Here is a 19,231-nt window from a genome sequence, read left to right on the forward strand (position 1 = left end):
CGTTGCTCGGTCCCTGCTCCTGCCAACCTAGCAGTTCGAAAGCACGTCAAAGTGCAAGTAGATAAATAGGTACCGCTCCGGCAGGAAGGTAAATGACGTTTCCGTGTACTGCTCTGGTTCGCCAGAAGCGGCTTAGTCATGCTGGCCACATGACCTGGAAGCTGTACGCCGGCTCCCTCGGCCAATAAAGCGAGATGAGCGCTGCAACCCCAGAGTCGGCCACGACTGGACCTAATGGTCAGGGGTCCCACCACATTTAAAGCATCGCCTGATCCTATCTCCCTGCCTACTAAGCTCTTTGGGACAGGATCACTAGGGCGGCACGGGGGGTGGGGCTTTCTGGGAATTCCTCCCCCCAGAAACTCATCAAGCATCTTTCAGGAAGTTCAAACAGGGCTTCAATGGTCTGTTTGCTCTGATCAGACCCTTGTCTGGCTCTCTGCCCACTGATGGTTTTGTTTTTGTGCTGCTGAACATTTTACGCTGTTTACTGTTGTTTTAAATTTGTATTTTATGGTTTGCTGTAAATTGCTTGAAGTGGGGCCCTTTGGGTCAGAATGCAACCAAAGTACAACTGCATGGGATTGAAGCTCCTCATTTATTCATTTAGGACTTTTAATCTTCCTCATCCCCAAACACTTATGCTTTAAAAAAAGTTATATATTATTTAAAAACATTTAATTGAATGCCATTAAAAACCTAAATCAAAACATGGTCCTGAAAATCCACTTAGCACAGAACACACACTTCACATGGCGAACATCACTGCTCTATTTTTCCTGGTACATCCCATCAAACATTTGCAAAACGTGAAGCGGTAAATATAGGTGCCAAATTAAGTGTGCGCTCTTGCAGTACACAACCTATAGAAGACATACATGCATACACTGCTTGGACAGGTGTCCTGGATTCATGTACAAGATGTAGAACTGCACTGCTGTGCATGTTGTAGCAATCGTGTTGTCTGCATGGAGTAGTAATAATAAGAATAATTTATTATTTATACCCCACCCATCTGGCTGGGCTTCCCCAGCCACTCTGGGCGGCTTCCAAAAAAATATTAAAATACTGTAATACATCAAACATTAAAAGCTCCCCTAAACAGGGCTGCCTTCAGATGTCTTCTAAAAGTCTGGTAGTTGTTGTTCTCTTTGACATCTGCTGGGAGGGCGTTCCACAGGGCGGGTGCCACTACCGAGAAGGCCCTCTGCCTGGTTTCCTGTAACTTGGCTTCTCGCAGTGAGGGAACCGCCAGAAGGCCCTCGGTGCTGGACCTCAGTGTCCGGGTAGAACGATGGGGGTGGAGACGCTCCTTCAGATATACTGGACCGAGGCCGTTTAGGGCTTTAAAGGTCAGCACCAACACTTTGAATTGTGCTCGGAAACGTACTGGGAGCCAATGTAGGTCTTTCAAGACCGGTGTTATATGGTCTCGCCGGCCGCTCCCAGACACCAGTCTAGCTGCCGCATTCTGGATTAGTTGTAGTTTCTGGGTCACCTTCAAAGGTAGCCCCACGTAGAGCGCATCGCAGCAGTCCAAGCGGGAGATAACCAGAGAATGCACCACTCTGGCGAGGCAGTCCGTGGGCAGGTAGGGTCTCAGCCTATGTACCAGATGGAGCTGGTAGACAGCTGCCCTGGATACAGAATTGACCTGTGCCTCCATGGACAGCTGTGAGTCCAAAATGACTCCTAGGCTGCGCACCTGGTCCTTCAGGGGCACAGTTACCCCATTCAGGACCAGGGAATCCTCCACACCTGCCCGCCTCCTGTCCCCCAAAAACAGTACTTCTGTCTTGTCAGGATTCAACCTCAATCTGTTAGCCGCCATCCAAGTGTAGACTGAAGGTGCACTTTAGAAATGTGATTTCTGAAAGAATCCTATGACAATTTATCATCCTTTTTTTAAAGAGTAAAGGAGTTATGTCCTTCATAACAGACACAATAAGCCTATTTTGTACCTCAATATCCACACTCAAACACATAAGATGTTTGAAGCAGCATCTTTTTGAGTGTAAAAGGTACCCACCCACACATCTGGGGGCTATGCCAATAAGAAAATGGTGCTTACCTTTAGAAGAAGCTGATATTTTGTTATCCGCTGGACAGGTTTAATAAGGTATGAGGAGATTGAATTGGCTAGCCCATGCCGCTGCTGTATCTCCTGTGTTGGAAAGAAAAATATATGAGAGTAGTAGCCAACTTAGAAAGTTTGCAGCAGCATTCTCTGTTTCAAGAATGGGAGCAGATCTCACAGTAGTTATGAGATCCAAAGTCTGTTTACAATTTTTAGGTGGAGTTTACATTTGTTTAGTTAAAAGCAAGTACCACTAAGTTCCATGGGGGTTATCCAAGCGCGAACAGGACTGTAACCTCTTTCACACAAAACAGAATTATGGATGGCAAGTAAGCCACTCATTATGAAGAGCGTTATTTACTAGAATTCCCACCATGGGCAGGATGAGAAAACACAGAGGCAACTAAAAAAATAATACACAGAACTCTTGGTAGAGTTAGAGTGTTGGCTCGGCCAACCTAATCAGCTGGGAGCAGTACAAATAATAATAATAATAATAATAATAATAATAATAATAATAATAATAAAAAATAATAAATATATTAATAGTGCAATGTCATGAAAGTTGGGTAGTGTTAACAGAAGGCAAGTGTTACTTGCTTTTCATCAGCATAACACAGAAATGTTCAGACGTGTTGCAGTTATGATGAGAACCTAGCATGAGTTTTCAGATTCTTTCCCCCCTTCCTCTCTTGGTACCCTGCAGTCTCTATCTTTGGTGTTGTAAGCTCCTTGACTACCTTCCTTTTAATTCCTTTTTAATGAAGTAATTTTCTTAAGCACGCACATGCCTAAAGAAAACGCACACAAAAGATGATATACCAAATCCAACATCCAGCTGCACGCTTACTATTTTTCTTTACATGCCGCATCGTATTCTCATCCATTCCAAGGGAAACTATAATCAACCATTCCTCTACGGTATTTATTCTGGTTGCAGAAATGGGAACATTGGGAGTTGGGATAGGAGGGCGACGGCCTATGAGTGTGATCTGCCGTTTTAAGGACTGCTTATTGTACCTTTTAGAAGACCCTGAAAGCCAGCAGAGGGAGCTACGAGTTTCAAAAACAAATAGAATAATGCATGAATATGGTGGGTTGCATTTAGAGAAGCGCCCGTGTGAAGTCTAAAGTCCATTTAGTCTAGCATCCTGTTCTCACAGTGGGAAGCCTGTAAGATGGTATTAAATTGTTGGGGGCTGAAACAAAACAATTCAAGAACTTCCCTTCTTGGTGCCATTGCATACTTCCTGGAGATCTTCACTGGGCTTCTAGGGTCCATTCCACCTGCTTCTTTGCTTTTAATTTAAAAACGAACACATTTCTGCATACTTAAGGAGCTACTGTTACCTTATATGTGGGTGGAGCCATTTTACGTCCAAAGTAATAGGCACTTGACCACGCAAGTTTGCTTCCATATGAACCTACCCGGACCCTGAGATCATCTTCTGAGGCCCTTCTTCATGTGCCTCCTCCACAAGAGGTCCAGAGGCTGGCAACACGAGAACGGGGCCTTCTCTGCAGTGGCTCCCCATCTGTGGAATGCTCTCTCCAGGGAAGTTCGCCTGGCGCCTTCATTATACACCTTTCAGTGCCAGGCAAAAACGTTCCTTTTTAACCAGGTCTTTGGTTGATCTAGGGACGCGGGTGGTGCTGTGGGCTAAACCACAGAGCCTAGGACTTGCTGATCAGAAGGTTGGCAGTTCGAATCCCTGCGACGGGGTGAGGTCCCGTTGCTCGGTCCCTGCTCCTGCCAACCTAGCAGTTCGAAAGCACGTCAAAGTACAAGTAGATAAATAGGTACCGCTCCGGCGGGAAGGTAAACAGTGTTCCCGTGCGCTGCTCTGGTTCGCCAGAAGCGGCTTAGTCATGCTGGCCACATGACCCGGAAGCTGTACGCCGGCTCCCTCGGCCAATAAAGCGAGATGAGCGCCGCAACCCCAGAGTCGGTCTTTACTTTACTTTACCTTGGTTGATCTGATTAACATCCTATGCCTTTTTAAAATGTGTGTTTATTCTTCACTATTTATACAACACACTGATAGGGGTTTTTAATATAGTGATCTGTTCACTCTAGACCAGCTAGACTAAGTTATAATACTCAGAATATAATGTTTTAAGCCCCTATATGTATTCCTGAGCCGTTCGTGCTTCCAGAAGCAGATTTCTTCTTTCACTTGTGCCTGGCAGAGATATACTGCGCCTTGTCCTATTTCTGCAAATCCTACAAGCACAATACAGTTGATGGTTTCAAAGAGGAACAAAGCACCGTATTTTAAAAGCAATTTCTGCTCCAGCTGTTGAAATAACAGCATACTGATATTTGTCTGTGCCTGTGTGTGTGCGTGTATACACAACTAGGGCAGTTTATAATTCCACTCACAGAGAAGTTCTGTGGCTGATGGGTGCTTAATATCTTTACAATATAATAGCAGCACCCCTTTCGACGAGGCATCACAAAGTCTGCAGACTGGTAACTTTAAAAAATGAACAACAACTAATAGGATATTGCTCAGCTCATTATGAACTTCTATTGTCTAAAAACCACACACACACAGGGACACAGAGGTGTCTCATTCATAAACATACAGTGGTACCTTGGTTTAAGAACAGCTTAGTCTATGAAAAACTTGGAATAAGAACGCTGCAAAACCGGAAGTAGGTGTTTCGGTTTGTGAACTTTGCCTTGGAAGCAGAACATGTTTCGCTTCCTGTTGAGTGTGTTCTATTTGTAAACTGAGTCCCCCGCTGCTATGGGAAAGCGCGCCTCGGTTTAAGAATGGTTTTGGTTTAAGAAGGGACTTCCGGAACGGATTAAGTTCATAAACCAAGGTACCACTGTACTTTCAAAAGGGTGAGAAATTTAATTCAAGCACAAGGGTCCTGGTACTTACATCAAAATAAGAACCTGCGTGTTCCAGTATCAACTGGGTAGAGTCTGGTTTGTTCTTGCAGTAAGTCACGTACATCTGGAATTTATCTGCCTGCAAAAACACAAACAAATTTTGAGCGTTTTCTTCCAAACGTTACATCTGATTCAAACTTTATCTTGCAAAGGATCGTTTTCTTATCCTACTCAGCTGGATAAAGAAACTTGCAAGAGCAATTAAAGAGGAAAGAAAAGTCAGAATATAAAGTTAAAACTGAATCAGGCCCTCTGACACTCATCCATTCAGATGGTATTAACAAACGTGTGTTCGTCTAGCAGTTAAAGATTCTAACCATGAATCTATTCTGCATCAATAAGTTCCAAGGATCCACCATGAGTTGCCTTAATTTCATTCTAACATTGCTGCATTTTGATCCTGTTTTGTGCCTCTTTGTTTTCTTTAAAACTGAAACACAGAATTCTTATTCGCATTCTGCAAACCATTTTCTATGCCCCAACACCATTTAGAGTTGGCTCTTTAGATTGTATCAATTTGGCAATTATTTGTAGTAATTTGAAAAATCAATAGAAATAAATGGCAGGGAAAAAATTAAGTTGGCTCTTTATAGAGCTGGTGGACCCCATTAGTCTTCAGCTTCTCATAACGCAGGTATCATGTCTCTGAATCTGACTTTTTTTTTAGGACAGTGGTGTCACATGGACAGAGAGGGCTGTTGTTTTTTTAACAACACCCCCCCTCTCTCTCGTGTGGTGTAGTGGTTAAGAGTGATAGACTCGTAATCTGGGGAACCGGGTTCGCGTCTCCGCTCCTCCACATGCAGTTGCTGGGTGACCTTGGGCTAGCCACACTTCCTTGAAGTCTTTCAGCCCCACTCACCTCACAGAGTGTTTGTTGTGGGGGAGGAAGGGAAAGGAGATTGTGAGCCGCTTTGAGACTCCTTCGGGTAGTGATAAAGCGGGATATCAAATCCAAACTACTACTACTACTACTCCTCTTCTTCTTCTTCTTCTTCTTCTTCTTCTTCTTCTTCTTCTCTCTCTCTCTCTCTCTCTCTCACACACACACACACACACACTCGTAACTGATTATTTGCTATAGAAAAAACCAGCTCCCTTACCCAAGTGACGAAACAGTGACCAACATCTTCAGGAAGCTGCTCATATTTTTCTAGCTCTTTCAGGAATATACTGTAAAACAACAACAAAGTGAAAAAATTATTTTCAAAGTCCTTGCCAGATTTCCATTAGGATACCCAAAAATCTTAAGTAGTTACCATAAACATATACGTACATATACCTGTGAAAAATTATCTGTACAATCCAGTTTCAGCTGAAGTATTTAAGTTCGACTAATAGTAACAGAAGAATTAAAAGGATGCTACATGCTACGGATTCCCTCACAGAATTAAATGCAACTTCGAAATTGCTTTACTTTGGTTGGACCACACAACCAACACGTTACAGGAAAGGTGTGACGACAGCAGCAGCCAAACTTCATAAAACCCACTTCTACTCTGCCACTAAGGGCTAACTCAAGCTGCCCCCAATTGGGCCTTGAACACACAGTGGGTTATAACAGAGTTAGAAATTATGGCACACTGTGGAAACCCAATTAATATACAGTAGTACCTCGGGTTGGGGACGCAGGTGGCGCTGTGGGTTAAACCACAGAGCCTAGGGCTTGCCGATCAGAAGGTCGGCGGTTCGAATCCCTGCGACGGGGTGAGCTCCCGTTGCTCGGTTCCTGCTCCTGCCAACCTAGCAGTTCGAAAGCACATCAAAGTGCAAGTAGATAAATACCCCTACCGGGAAGGTAAACGGCGTTTCCGTGCACTGCTCTGGTTCACCAGAAGCAGCTTAGTCATGCTGGCCACATGACCCGGAAGCTGTACGCCGGCTCCCTCGGCCAATAAAGCAAGATGAGCACCGCAACCCCAGAGTCGGCCACGACTGGACCTAATGATCCAGGGTCCCTTTACCTTTACCTCAGGTTGCAAATACCTTGGCTTACAAACACTTTGGGTTACAGACTCCGCTAACCTGGAAGTGGTATCTCGGGTTAAGAACTTTACCTCAGGATGAGAACAGAAATCGTGCGGTGGCAGCGGGAGGCCCCATTAGCTAAAGTGGTACCTCAGGTTAAGAACGGTTTCAGGTTAAGAATGGATCTCCGGAACGAATTAAGTTCGTAACCGGAGGTACCACTGTATCTCCCATCCTGATCTAGTTTCAGCACAACAGTGAAGATGAGCAAATGACAGACTCCTAGTTACATACTCAGAACTGATTTGGCTATAATCCTGGGTAGCATACTAAGGAGCCAAGATAGGGCCTACAGACAGCCCCAAATCTGTGTATATGTCCACACAGAGCAGAGGTGCTGTGATGGTTTGTGTATGCTCTTCGCAATAAGCACCCTCTGCTCACTCAGAGAAATATTTACAGTTCTTTATTTTACATATGTACAAGCAGCACAGTACAATCATGCATCTGCATCTTCTGGTTCAGATTCGAGGAGTGGTCTTCTGCTTTTCCTCCAACAGAAAAGGCAGGGAAGCTTCATGAGACATCTCTGATCCCTGCGCTTTAATCCTCTTCTTTCCTGTGCCGAAGGCACAGGCATAGGCTCCCCATCTGTACCTGAGCTTCCTGTGCAGTGCTGGGGCTCTGCCTCAGTATCGGAGAGCCTTTCTGCCTCCTGGCTCTCTCCCTCTTCCCCTTCCGTCACTTCCTTTCTGTCTCCTTCTGACAGTTCCTGCCCTGACTCTTCTCTTCTCCTCCAACTCAAAGGCATTCCTTGGCAGTCCCGTGACAGGTCTCCACACAGGTCACATTAAGATCTGAATGTCACTCCTTAAAAGGTGCAGGAGGGCAAGAGAACTGGGTGGCACAGAGCTTGCTTCTGGTGCCCACCATTCCAAACACACAGGGGACTCCGGCACAAGCATGTTCCTGACCTTCCAGCTTGCGCAGAACTGGCAAAGATAAATCTTGCATAAAATAGGGCTCCTCCGCCACACAAGTGTGCGTCAGATGACTGCTTTGCTTGCAAGGCCCGGTTGGTATTTGTTCTTATGTTCAGGGATAGCTTTCAGAAATTGTGAGAATGTTTTTTAAAAAACAGAAAAGCAACATTGTTTTGTCAACTCAATGCACTAGCATTCCTGAACTCCTCCCACCAGGTGATACTGGTATCTTGTTAACAGGAGGCCTAGGCGTGATTTTTGTGCACTGTGGTGCAGTTACCAGTATATCCCCACCTCCCTGGCAAATACTCTTTGTTCTGCACCTCTATTGAGTATGAGGCTTCATACAAATCCTGAATTCAGGCTGTGCGCTCCAATTATGGCAAGTTCACCATTACTGATATCTGAAAAGAGCTTTCTGCAGCTATCACCCCATAAATGAAAAATGAAATGTCATACTCGTTCGTTTATGGACTATGCAGATCTGCTAAGAAAAAGAAATACAGAATATCTCATTCTCTAACAGACTGAACAACCTGGCATTTTGCACTTTCGTTCTGGCCTAGAGATTTAAAGTCTATTTTAACCAGCTGTTTAACAAAAAGTGGGTGCCACAGAAACTGAAGATTCACCTGTTGCAGCTACATACCCTCTCGGTACATTTACGGGCAAATAACAACCATATATATTTCTTTACAAGTGTGAGAAATGCATTAAGTCAGTCTTTACTGACATCAGGTCTGCATACTCACTTATTATGGAATTCGTAGATTTCCTGCATGTTTCCGAAGATAATATGTTCCTTATTGACAATACCAGGTGGGATCTCTTCAACGCCACTTGTTATTTCCCAGAGATATGTCTGGTCAAAAGCACAAGACAAAAAGGGTGAACTGTGAATTTGCTTGAGGGTAACAACTCAAAAAGCAACCTTTCCAAAACTGAGATATACATGATCACACCAATACCTGTAATGTATGGCCACTTTAGCTTTTATTGTAAACTCTGGCCTGGTTTTATACAAATGAAATTCTAACCATAGGCAAAATACTTCATGGTATACATGAAGTCATAGAGTTTAAAATCCAAGCACTGCAATAGCTACAACGGGAATATGATTCCTCTCTGGTTTTAACAATGAACAGGCATTTCTGTTCAAAGAGAATGAGCCAGCTCTCGAATGTGCGATACACATAATGGAAGCATTAGCAGAGGATCATCTCTTTTATAGAAAACACCAAAGCGTAAACAAAGGCAGCAGTCCGCTCACGGTGAATCCTCCCCCAAAATAAAAAAATAAAAAGTGTAAACAAACTGTGCCCATGTCCAGCTAACATAGGAGTTTTGCAGCAGCAAAACAAGATGCTGGCCAAGTCAACAATGGCTGCCTAGGACAATTCAGTTGACAAACAGGTCTGCTTAAGATGCAAGATGGCACAAATTGGCCCTTCAATTCTACAGTCTGCAAAGGTTCTACGTGAGACCCATCCCACATGGTCACACACTTACATCCAAACACTCCCGGAGATCTCTCACATAAGCCTTCTCTGTCTGGATAAGCTCAGCCATAATGAACCTTTGAAACAGAAAGGAAACATCAGTGTGCTGGAATTGTCACACATCGCTCACCTCTTGATTAACCATTGCTTTCTATTGTGAATAGGAAAAGCAGGACAGAGGTCCAGCACACAAAGTAATTACAAGGGGGGGAGGGAGGAGTTTATTTGTTTTTGCCGATTCTTAAGCAGAGACAACGTTGGGTCAAGACTGAATAAAGCATGGTTTATGAGGACTTCTCCCTCACCCCTTGAGCACCAGCTTTGGTACAGATTTGGCACGGAGATGGTAGCTTGGATTAAGCCAGGGTTCCCCATTATGTCTGAACCAGGGAACTCTGCTGTAAAGTCAGTGAACAAACCAGGAAAATAAATCACTTCAAGCATATCCAAAGAATACACACAAAAAGTGAGAAGTGAAAGCGTTGGGATTTCCAGACTGAAGTCAGATTCCTAAAAAAACAATAAACCATGTATTTTTTGAACCCTTTGATTTCTCCCTTTTTCTTCTGTACACCATGCGTGGTTTACTGTCCTTTTTTATCATGTATATGGAGAATTTCCAAAAGCAGAACTTAAAATTTACCATCTGTATAAGGAAGAGAGCTTTAAAACAACAAACAAAACAAAACATTTCATCTACTCAAAAAGCCTGCTTCTTTCAATGTGTAAGGCTAGTACAGGGAAGTGGAAAAGCACAAATGGGGGAGGGGAGGAGATATCAAACCACACACGAAGCTAAACCATGCACAAAGATTTCTATAGAGTGCGGAAAACACTGCATTACTCTTTCCTGCGGGCAGACTTCCTCTTTTCTTCATTAAGCTCGTGAGCAGCATCTCTCAGCTTCACCTCTGACCCAGGGACACTGGCTGGGATTATATCCAGCTGCAGGCTTTTACTCTGAATTAAGAGGGGGAAGACAACAGAATTAGCAGAGGCAGGGGGAAAAGAGAAAAGGCAGCTGTCTAGTAAGGAGCTTAAGCAGCCACACTAAGCCAGCCCACGTTTCTGCTAGCAGAAGAACAAAAACCAAAAAACCCCGCAGCACTTACCGATTTATTGGAATCCGAAGAGATCCCCAGGGCTTTCTCTAAAGAGGTCCTATATTTTTCCATGCGCAGAGAGAAGTCCCTGTATCTTTTGTCCACCGCTGTGACACATTTTTTAATCTCCGCTGCATGGGCATGGCCCTTTTCACAAAAGCCGTCTGCCAGCTGTATCAACAGCTTCACCCTCTCTTTGGTTTGCTGTGGGAAACACAAAAGGCAGAAAGGTAGAACTGTGGCAGAATGACAACTATCCAGTAAAAGAAGCATCCTCACAAGTGATTTAATAATAATAATAATAATAATAATAATAATAATAATAATAAATTATTTATATCCCACCCCCCCCAGCCAAAGCCGGGCTCAGGGCGGCTAACAACAATAAAATAATACAACATTCTAAAATCATTTCATTATAAAATTAATTCAAATCAAATTGATGGCAACCATTGGGCTAGAGTTCTGTGAAGATTGCCAATGGAGGGAGTCAGGCTGTGCCCTGGCCAAAGGCCTGGTGGAATAGCTCTGTCTTGCAGGCCCTGCGGAAAGATGTCAAGTCCCGCAGGGCCCTAGTCTCTTGTGACAGAGCGTTCCACCAGATTGGAGCCACAGCCGAAAAAGCCCTGGCTCTAGTTGAGGCCAGCCTAACCTCTCTGTGGCCTGGGACCTTCAAGATGTTTAGCAGATAGTTTGCAAACAGACGAGGCCATCTCTGAACAGCTCTCTGTTGCTCTTGCCATAACACAAAAAAAATCAGGATTGTTATTTGATTTCAAACCATCAATTTAAAGGAGGGATCATCTATTTTGAGTTCTCGGGGTCCTACAAAGTCAGGATTTGACAAGCAGAATTTATCTTAGAAATCTGCTCCTCCAGCCTCGCAGCTCAAGTTTATGTTACCCCAGATTGCTGATAAGCAAGGAACAGAGAGCTGAAGTTTCTAGACCTCATGGTGGCAGAGGAAAGCCAAGGAATATCTCAATAGGTTTGCAGAAGTAAGGGAGAAGCATTCCTCGCAGCCAGCATATTTATATCCCCCTACAATTTCCATTTTCTCCTAAACAACCCCCAAACTAATCCCTGTCTTCCTGCTCATCACATGCCAATTGCTTTATGGCCCCCCTTACATAAACCATCCCAGATGGCCTAAATCTCAAGAATTGGAATAAGAAGAATATAAAATGACACGGCCTCAACTTAAACCAAACTTCAGTGGCACAGCTAAGAGCATAAAAGGTGGGATCCAGTATCAGAACCAGCAAAGATTCTTGTTGAAATTCTTTACTACAAGAAGAGGAAGAGGAAGAGGAAGAAGAAGAAGAAGAAGAAGAAGAAGAAGAAGAAGAAGAAGAAGAAGAGTAGTAGTAGTAGTAGTAGTAGTAGTAGTAGTAGTAGTTTGGATTTGATATCCCGCTTTATCACTACCCGAAGGAGTCTCAAAGCGGCTAACATTCTCCTTTCCCTTCCTCCCCCACAACAAACACTCTGTGAGATGAGTGAGGCTGAGAGACTTCAGAGAAGTGTGACTAGCCAAAGGTCACCCAGCAGCTGCATGTGGAGAAGTGGGGAAGCGAACCTGGTTCACCAGATTACGAATCCACCGCTCTTAACCACTACACCAGGAGGGGTAGGCAACCGCTGAGCTAAGGGTCACATGCACCCCTCAATTCAATTTCGGCTGGAGAGAAGAAGGGGGAAATCATGGTGGAGAAAGCCCCAAAAGATGAGGCGATGTAAGGAGGATAAAAGAGAAAGCTCTCTGCAAGAAGAGAGATATGTCCTTTCCTGGAAGCCTGCTAAGTCACTTTTGTCTCTGGCTCCATCCTTCATCTGCATGCTAAGGGAAAGTGGCCTTTGATAGAAAAGGGTCCTCTAGTCCAGGTGCCAGAGACTACATGTGGTTGGGGAGAGGGAACATACTTGACTGCCTTGCACCCCTTTTGATCAACTTCTCCCAAAGAGATAAAAATAGACACAAGACACAGTAAGAAAATGGCAGGGGACCTTAACTGCCGTCGCAATTTACCTTGGCTGTAATCTGAAATTCTTCATGCTCCTTTAGCAGCTCTTGAGTATGCTGGATACTGGAGCCAGTGGAAGTGTGCGTAGATAAATAAAATTCTCCATTGTCATGGATCCATTCAAGAGCCTAAGGGAGAAAAAGATGACAAAGAAGAAGAGTTAGACTACCTTTCAGCAAAGGCAACTTATTTCCTAGGTGTAGAATCCCATCTGAAACTCAGGTCACCTGTTCCTGGGCTTCTCCTAACATCGCCCAGGCATCTCCTAACATTATCCAAGCAGGCTGCCTCAGTGGGAGAGATGACAAGCAGAGCTTGTCGTGTCACCTCTCCTGAAAGATCAGCTCCATTAGGCAGTTCCTACCCCTGAATTGTTTTCAGCTGGTCACTTTAAGAATTATTATATAACTTTCAAGAAGTGGAGCCAGCAATCGCTTTTTATCTTTTCCCTCCCCGTCCCTTTTTCCTTGCGTGCCGTGTCGTTTAGATTCTAGGCTCTATTTTCATTTTAGCCACTCTGGGAGTCTGTTTTGGCTGAACAGCGGGCTACAATTGCACCAAATATAAATAAATAAATGCACTCAATTGATGCCCTTCCATTCATGGAAGAGCTTTTAATGGTTTTCTTCTTCTTCTTTTTGCCAATTTGTCCTTCCTCCTGTAACACCATCCTGTCACATGTCACCCTATTGCAGCGGGTCTCCAATTCCTGGGGAGAACTGGAGGCTGCAGGATGGGAGGGAGAGGGGAGATTGGCAAAAATTGCCCTCCTCCTTCCAATAGTGGAGGCATCCATTGGATCAAAATCGAAGTGAATGTGCTTTGAATAGAGATACTTGCTCAAAGGTTTCCGGCAGCCTTTGATGGCACAAACCACAAATTGCAAAGAGAGAAACAGATTAGAACCTGTGAACGATCCTTGGAACATCAAGGCCTGGAGTTAAGTGGCGGGGAGATGTAGCCATTGGTTTCTACAATTGAGAGATTCCTTCTTCTCCATGCAAATATACTACTGCTCAAATATTGTGAAGAATGTACCTGGGACAGTATAGTCGATACGGAATGAGACTCTTAATCTCAGGATCGGGGGTTGGAGGACCACATAGGGCAAAAGTTTCCTGCATTGCAGGTCCCGCCCAACTCTGCAATTCTATGAAAAGCCCATTGTAACTGCAAAGGCACCAACTGGACACCAGTCTTTCCGGAAAGTAAGGTAAAAGGTAAAGGGTGGATGGTTCAGTCCGGTCAAAGGTGACTATGGGGTGTGGTGCTCATCTTTCTTTCAGGCCGAGGGAGCCGGCATTTTTCCACAGACAGCTTTCTGGGTCATGTGGCCAGCATGACTAAACCGCTTCTAGTGCAACGAGAAACCGTGACGGAAGCCAGAGTGCACGGAAACGCCGTTTACCTTCCCACCACAGTGGTACCTATTAATCTACTTGCACTGGTATGCTTTCGAACTGCTAGATTGGCAGAAGCTGGGACAGAGCAACGGGAGCTCACCCCGTCATGGGGATACGAACCGCTGACCTTCCGATCGGCAAACCCAAGAGGCTCGGTGGTTTAGACTACAGCACTTGACCTCATCCCCAACAAAAGAATGTGAACCAAACACGCCTTGTTAAACTTACTACATCCCCGCTTTTTCCCTTGCTGTAGTAGTTTAAATTGTGAGCTTGTTGGGGCACCAACCCATGTTCCCCCCAACCCCCCTTGCTTATGTTACTCTAAACAGCACTGTGTACATAGCGGCTAAGTTATTTCTTACTAATAATAATTCATGTGACTCCCTTGAGCTATGTGTATAGCATTCCCACATGGAATGATACCTGCGAATAATTCCAAGCATTGTCCCACAGGAATCCGGAACATTTCACCGGAACGGTCTCTTGCGTTCAGATAGAATGAAATAGTTCAGGATCGGTGGGAGAGCGGCCACTTTCTGAAGGGTAATTTTGCAGGAGAAATTAGGAGGTTGCGACGCAAAAAATGCCACAGATCCCAAAATTCCTGAAATGAGGTTAGTTACAGGGGTCTCTTCTTGGTGGGTGTTTCCTGTTTTGAGGCTTTCTGTCAGTCTTCTTAGCCAAGCCAAAGCACCGCCAGCAGAAGCAATGAGACAGAGGCATGGCAGGAGAACAGAATCTCCTCTTTGCAAGTAGCGAACCCCAAGGGAAGCAGAAAAGATGCTCCAGAAGCTCTCTGATAATATTGTTCAAGATGGTAGGCTTTTTTCACATAGAGAGGGGGTACCGCACTGGGGAGAGGGGGTGTTTTCCCACCAGGAATGGCAAGGCAACCTCTGAAATGTTGGTGGAAAATCAAGGAGCGGTCATGTATAGACCTTCCGATTGGCAAGCCCAAGAGGCTCCATGGTTTAGATCACAGCACCACCAATGTCCCTGAGAAGTAGTAACCCATCGAACTGAGTGGGACTTACTTCTGAGTAAAAAAGAGTTAGGACTGCTCTGTTTTAACATTTTTCAAGGATGAAACTACATCAGCACTTAAAAAATGCACAAAGCACAGCTAGTTCCAGGTCAGAAATACTTGAGATGCGACAGGCAGAATACAATGTTCTGGAGAATTATATAAAGAGATGTTAGGCATCAGGGGACTTTTTACACTGCAATTGAAGCTCCATACCAGCTACCAAAAATTATACACTAGAATATCTACCAGCTAAACTGAGCTGAATACAACCATCAAAGAAGTTTGGTTGTTGAGAGCATCAATGTTCAAACACATAATTTTACAAAAATGAAACAGCGGGACTTTGCTGAGAATAGAACAGCAGCTTTTGGACCAGCAGTTCAATAAAGAATAGCTTATTTTCCAAGAGATCAGAGAGATGAGAAAATCTGCAGAGATCCGTACCTCATTTGAAACAAAAGTTATTGAAACCTGCCCGACCAACCACCACTGATACGGCCTGGAAAAAGCCTGACCTCCCACCACTTTTCTGTGTATGTAGTTATTTTGGTCTTATTATATTTTATTGAAAGCTTGTTTTCTATAGTATTGGAATGAGTTCCTACAGCTGTATTAAATCCATTCATTTTAGAAATATGTTACATTACATTTAAATCACATGTCTGAATCCATTTCAACCAAATTTGAGAGCAATGCTTTTCAACCCTCTTTTACCGTTGTGGGGGCAATGGCCATCTTTACATCTTTACTCCTAGCACCCCAACAAAAACACTATTTTAGAGTTCTTTTGGAGAAGGGGAAGGATAACTCATTGGGTTGGATGCAATGGGACTTCCTCTTTCCCTCCTCTCCTCGCACGTTCCCAAAATCTGCTCTAGAGTGTTCCCCCAAAAACTCTGGACCAGATTTGGAGGGTGTGTGGGAAGCTGCAGGGGAGAGGAGGGGGACGTTCTGTTGCATGGATGGAATTGTGCAGTGCTGGATACAACCCTATTAAGCCACTGTTAAAATGTGCTACTAGCTGCAGAGTGCAAACTGCACAATCTGGGTTATTGTATACAGTGGTACCTCGGGTTAAGTACTTAATTCGTTCCGGAGGTCCGTACTTAACCTGAAACTGTTCTTAACTTGAAGCACCACTTTAGCTAATGGGGCCTCCTGCTGCTGCCGCGCTGCCGGAGCACAATTTCTGTTCTCATCCTGAAGTAAAGTTCTTAGCCTGAAGCACTATTTCTGGGTTAGCGGAGTCTGTAACCTGAAACGTATGTAACCCGAGGTACCACTGTAATAACAGCTTTGTAAAGTATACAGTTTTGGGTTGTTCCCCCTCCCCCCTTTATTTCCCCTTATACATGGGTGCTGTTTCTTTTTTCCTTTTATTTATGTCTCACCATGTTTAGCACTCATATAATATAATTATGTACTTTTTTGAACTTTCAATAAAGATGTCTAGAAAGAAAAAAGAAAGAAAAGAAACTAACTGGGCTTAGAAGAGTGGCAAATGGGGTTATAAAGGAAAATGCATTTGACCAAACCCTTTTTCATATGTAAGGGGGAAAGAAAGGAAAGCTCTCCCACCAGCCTCCCAAACCTGTCCATGGAGAATCTATACGGACTGCCAATGTTTTAAGACTATGTAAAATGACGCCATAATCTTAATGCTACATTCTTTTTCTTTGCCGTGACTGGACTGTGTAATATTAAAATATATAAAAGACAATCTGGGTTATTGTACACTTTTTCATTCCATCTTTGTGTCTCTACCAACCCTACCCAGCCACAAATGGATACTCCCAACTAACAGGCTACCTAGAAAACTTATTAAAAGCTAGATTGTGATAAATTAAGTTACTAGGAACCTGTACTCTGAGAAACACTCTATCTGGTGAATTCCAACATACAAAATTCTATCCCCATAGAACTACCCAAACGAGTGGACCATCTTTTCTATGGCACCAGTACATACTCGCTCTTCCTTTGCCCTTCACTTTTTCCTTTCTTTGTTGTATACCTGTATACCTGAAGGAGCGTCTCCACCCCCATCGTTCAGCCCAGACACTGAGATCCAGCGCCAAGGGCCTTCTGGCGGTTCCCTCATTGTGAGAAGTGAGGTTACAGGGAACCAGACAGAGGGCCTTCTCGGTAGTGGCGCCCGCCCTGTGGAATGCCCTCCCTTCAGATGTGAAGGAAATAAGCAGCTATCTTCTCTTTAAAAGACATCTGAAGGCAGCCCTGTTTAGGGAAATTTTTCAATATTTAATGCTGTATTGTTTTTAACACTTGATTGGAAGCCGCCCAGAGTGGTTGGGGAAACTCACCCAGATGGGCGGGGTATAAATAATAATTTATTATTGTTATTGCTACTATTGTATATGGCTCATAAAATCTTGCAGCTGGGTCAAGGAAGGTTGCTGTAAGAGGCTGCTTGGTCCCTGAATCTCCTTCCCTACCTGTGCTATCTCCAGAGCCAGCCCATTGGACCCCTCCAACCATGCCTCGGCAGCTGTAGTAAACACAGCCAATTAGGGTGAACAACAGCAAACTCCAGCTTGAGCGCCGCTGGCAGTCTACATACCCTGCTGCTGCAAAAGATGCTAGCGGGTCCCTCACAAGCGGCTTTTCGGGAGATGCGTAGGGAATGCAGGACCTGAAAACCTCTGAGGCTGCAAAGCAGAAGATTGTGCCTTGCCCTCTAGATCCCAGTTATGTGTTTCCAACTTTCTGCTAGTGGGCCACCAGCATACAACCTACTGAAGTTTAAAAGCAAGTCATTTATAAAGGTAAAGGTAAAGGGACCCCTCACCATTAGGTCCAGTTGTGACCGACTCTGGGGTTGCGGCGCTCATCTCGCTTTATTGGCCGAGGGAGCCGGCGTACAGCTTCTGGGTCATGTGGCCAGCATGACTAAGCCGCTTCTGGCGAACCAGAGAAGCGCACAGAAACGCTGTTTACCTTCCCGCCAGAGCGGTCCCTATTTATCTACTTGCACTTTGACGTGCTTTCGAACTGCTAGGTGGGCAGGAGCAGGGACCGAGCAATGGGAGCTCACCCCGTCACAGGGATTTGAACTGCCGACCTTCTGATCGGCAAGCTCTAGGCTCTGTGGTTTAACCCACAGCGCCACCCGCGTCCCAAGTCATTTATACTTAGGAATTTATTAGCACATTCAGCACTTCGCACACTATGGCCTCCTCGCAAGCAGCATCGTGCTGACTGAAACTCCTTGTGGCGTAAAAGGACTAGAGGTTAGAGTGCCGACACACTCGCAAGCAAATTCAGCATTGCCACAACGGAGAAAAGGGACAAGAGGGCATTTTTTTAGCACAGGCTATACAAATCAGCGAGACGTGATGTGGCTCGCTTCTGGGTGCCTGTTGGGAGAAGGGCTGCAAGCAAACATGGGCATTCCAATCCAACCGCGTCAGGAAGAAAAGGCTGCTTAAAATACAGGCCCTGACCTGTTTGGCGCTCCTTTCAAAGACCACATACTGCTGACACTGGTCAAGGCGTCTTTTCCTCATTGTCCAGTAGTGTAGGACACGGTTTTCCCTCTGGAAGAGCTCGTTCAGGATATCTGCCGGATCATAAAGAGGCCAAATCAATCGGTGCGCTGAGCAAAAAGCAAAGGCCTATGGAACTGATATATCTGGCAAGCCGTTGAGGTAACTCAAATGAACATAAGGAAGTCAGGCATATATCAGCAATAGTTGAAAACAAGCGGCAGTGGCAAGAGAACAGACTGAACAACAAGTTTCATTAAATCTCGCATGTTGCTCTTGTAATACAAATTAGGGATTCTTTGTCTGTAGAAAGGTTGAATCTCCTGTGTCCGGTGTAAAGGGTAAAGGTAAAGGACTCCTAGACGGTTGAGTCCAGTCGAATTCGACTTTGGGGTACGGCACTCATCTCCACTTTCAGGCCGAGGGAGCTGGCGTTTGTGCGCAGACAGCTTTCCGGGTCATGTGGCCAGCATGACTAAGCTGCTTTTAGCGCAACGGGACACCAGGTCAAATTCCAGAGTGCACGGAAACGCTGTTTACCTTCCCACCGTAGTGGTACCTATTTATCTACTCGCGCTGGTGTGCTTTTGAACTGTTAGGTTGGTAGGAGCTGGGACAGAGCAATGGGAGCTCACTCCGTCATGCAGATTCGAACTGCTGACCCAAGAGGCTCGGTGGTTTAGACCACAGCACCACCCACATCCTTAAAGTGTCTGGTGTATCTGTGCCTTACATTTAA

The 19,231-nt window shown here is 44.7% G+C and overlaps 1 protein-coding gene across 9 annotated transcripts in view; it reads right to left on the reverse strand.

Moving 5' to 3' along the window:
- Positions 1-19,231, reverse strand: part of TRIO (trio Rho guanine nucleotide exchange factor) — a 268,089-nt gene that overhangs the window by 97,350 nt on the left and 151,508 nt on the right. For all 9 annotated transcript variants that reach the window (XR_014550935.1, XR_014550936.1, XM_083624561.1 and 6 more), the window contains exons 20-28: positions 18,451-18,566; positions 12,565-12,687; positions 10,545-10,739; positions 10,277-10,392; positions 9,443-9,509; positions 8,686-8,795; positions 6,086-6,155; positions 4,972-5,061; positions 2,072-2,164 (exon numbers count right to left, since the gene is read on the reverse strand). Coding sequence is in view for 7 of the 9 variants with exons in the window: in XM_083624561.1 (XP_083480687.1) it covers positions 2,072-2,164; positions 4,972-5,061; positions 6,086-6,155; positions 8,686-8,795; positions 9,443-9,509; positions 10,277-10,392; positions 10,545-10,739; positions 12,565-12,687; positions 18,451-18,566 (980 nt within the window). In the remaining 2 variants the exon portion in view is untranslated. The remainder of the gene's footprint in view (positions 1-2,071; positions 2,165-4,971; positions 5,062-6,085; positions 6,156-8,685; positions 8,796-9,442; positions 9,510-10,276; positions 10,393-10,544; positions 10,740-12,564; positions 12,688-18,450; positions 18,567-19,231) is intronic.

The sequence above is a fragment of the Podarcis filfolensis genome (genome assembly GCF_964270895.1).
Source record: "Podarcis filfolensis genome assembly, chromosome: 7".
NCBI lineage: Eukaryota > Metazoa > Chordata > Lepidosauria > Squamata > Lacertidae > Podarcis > Podarcis filfolensis.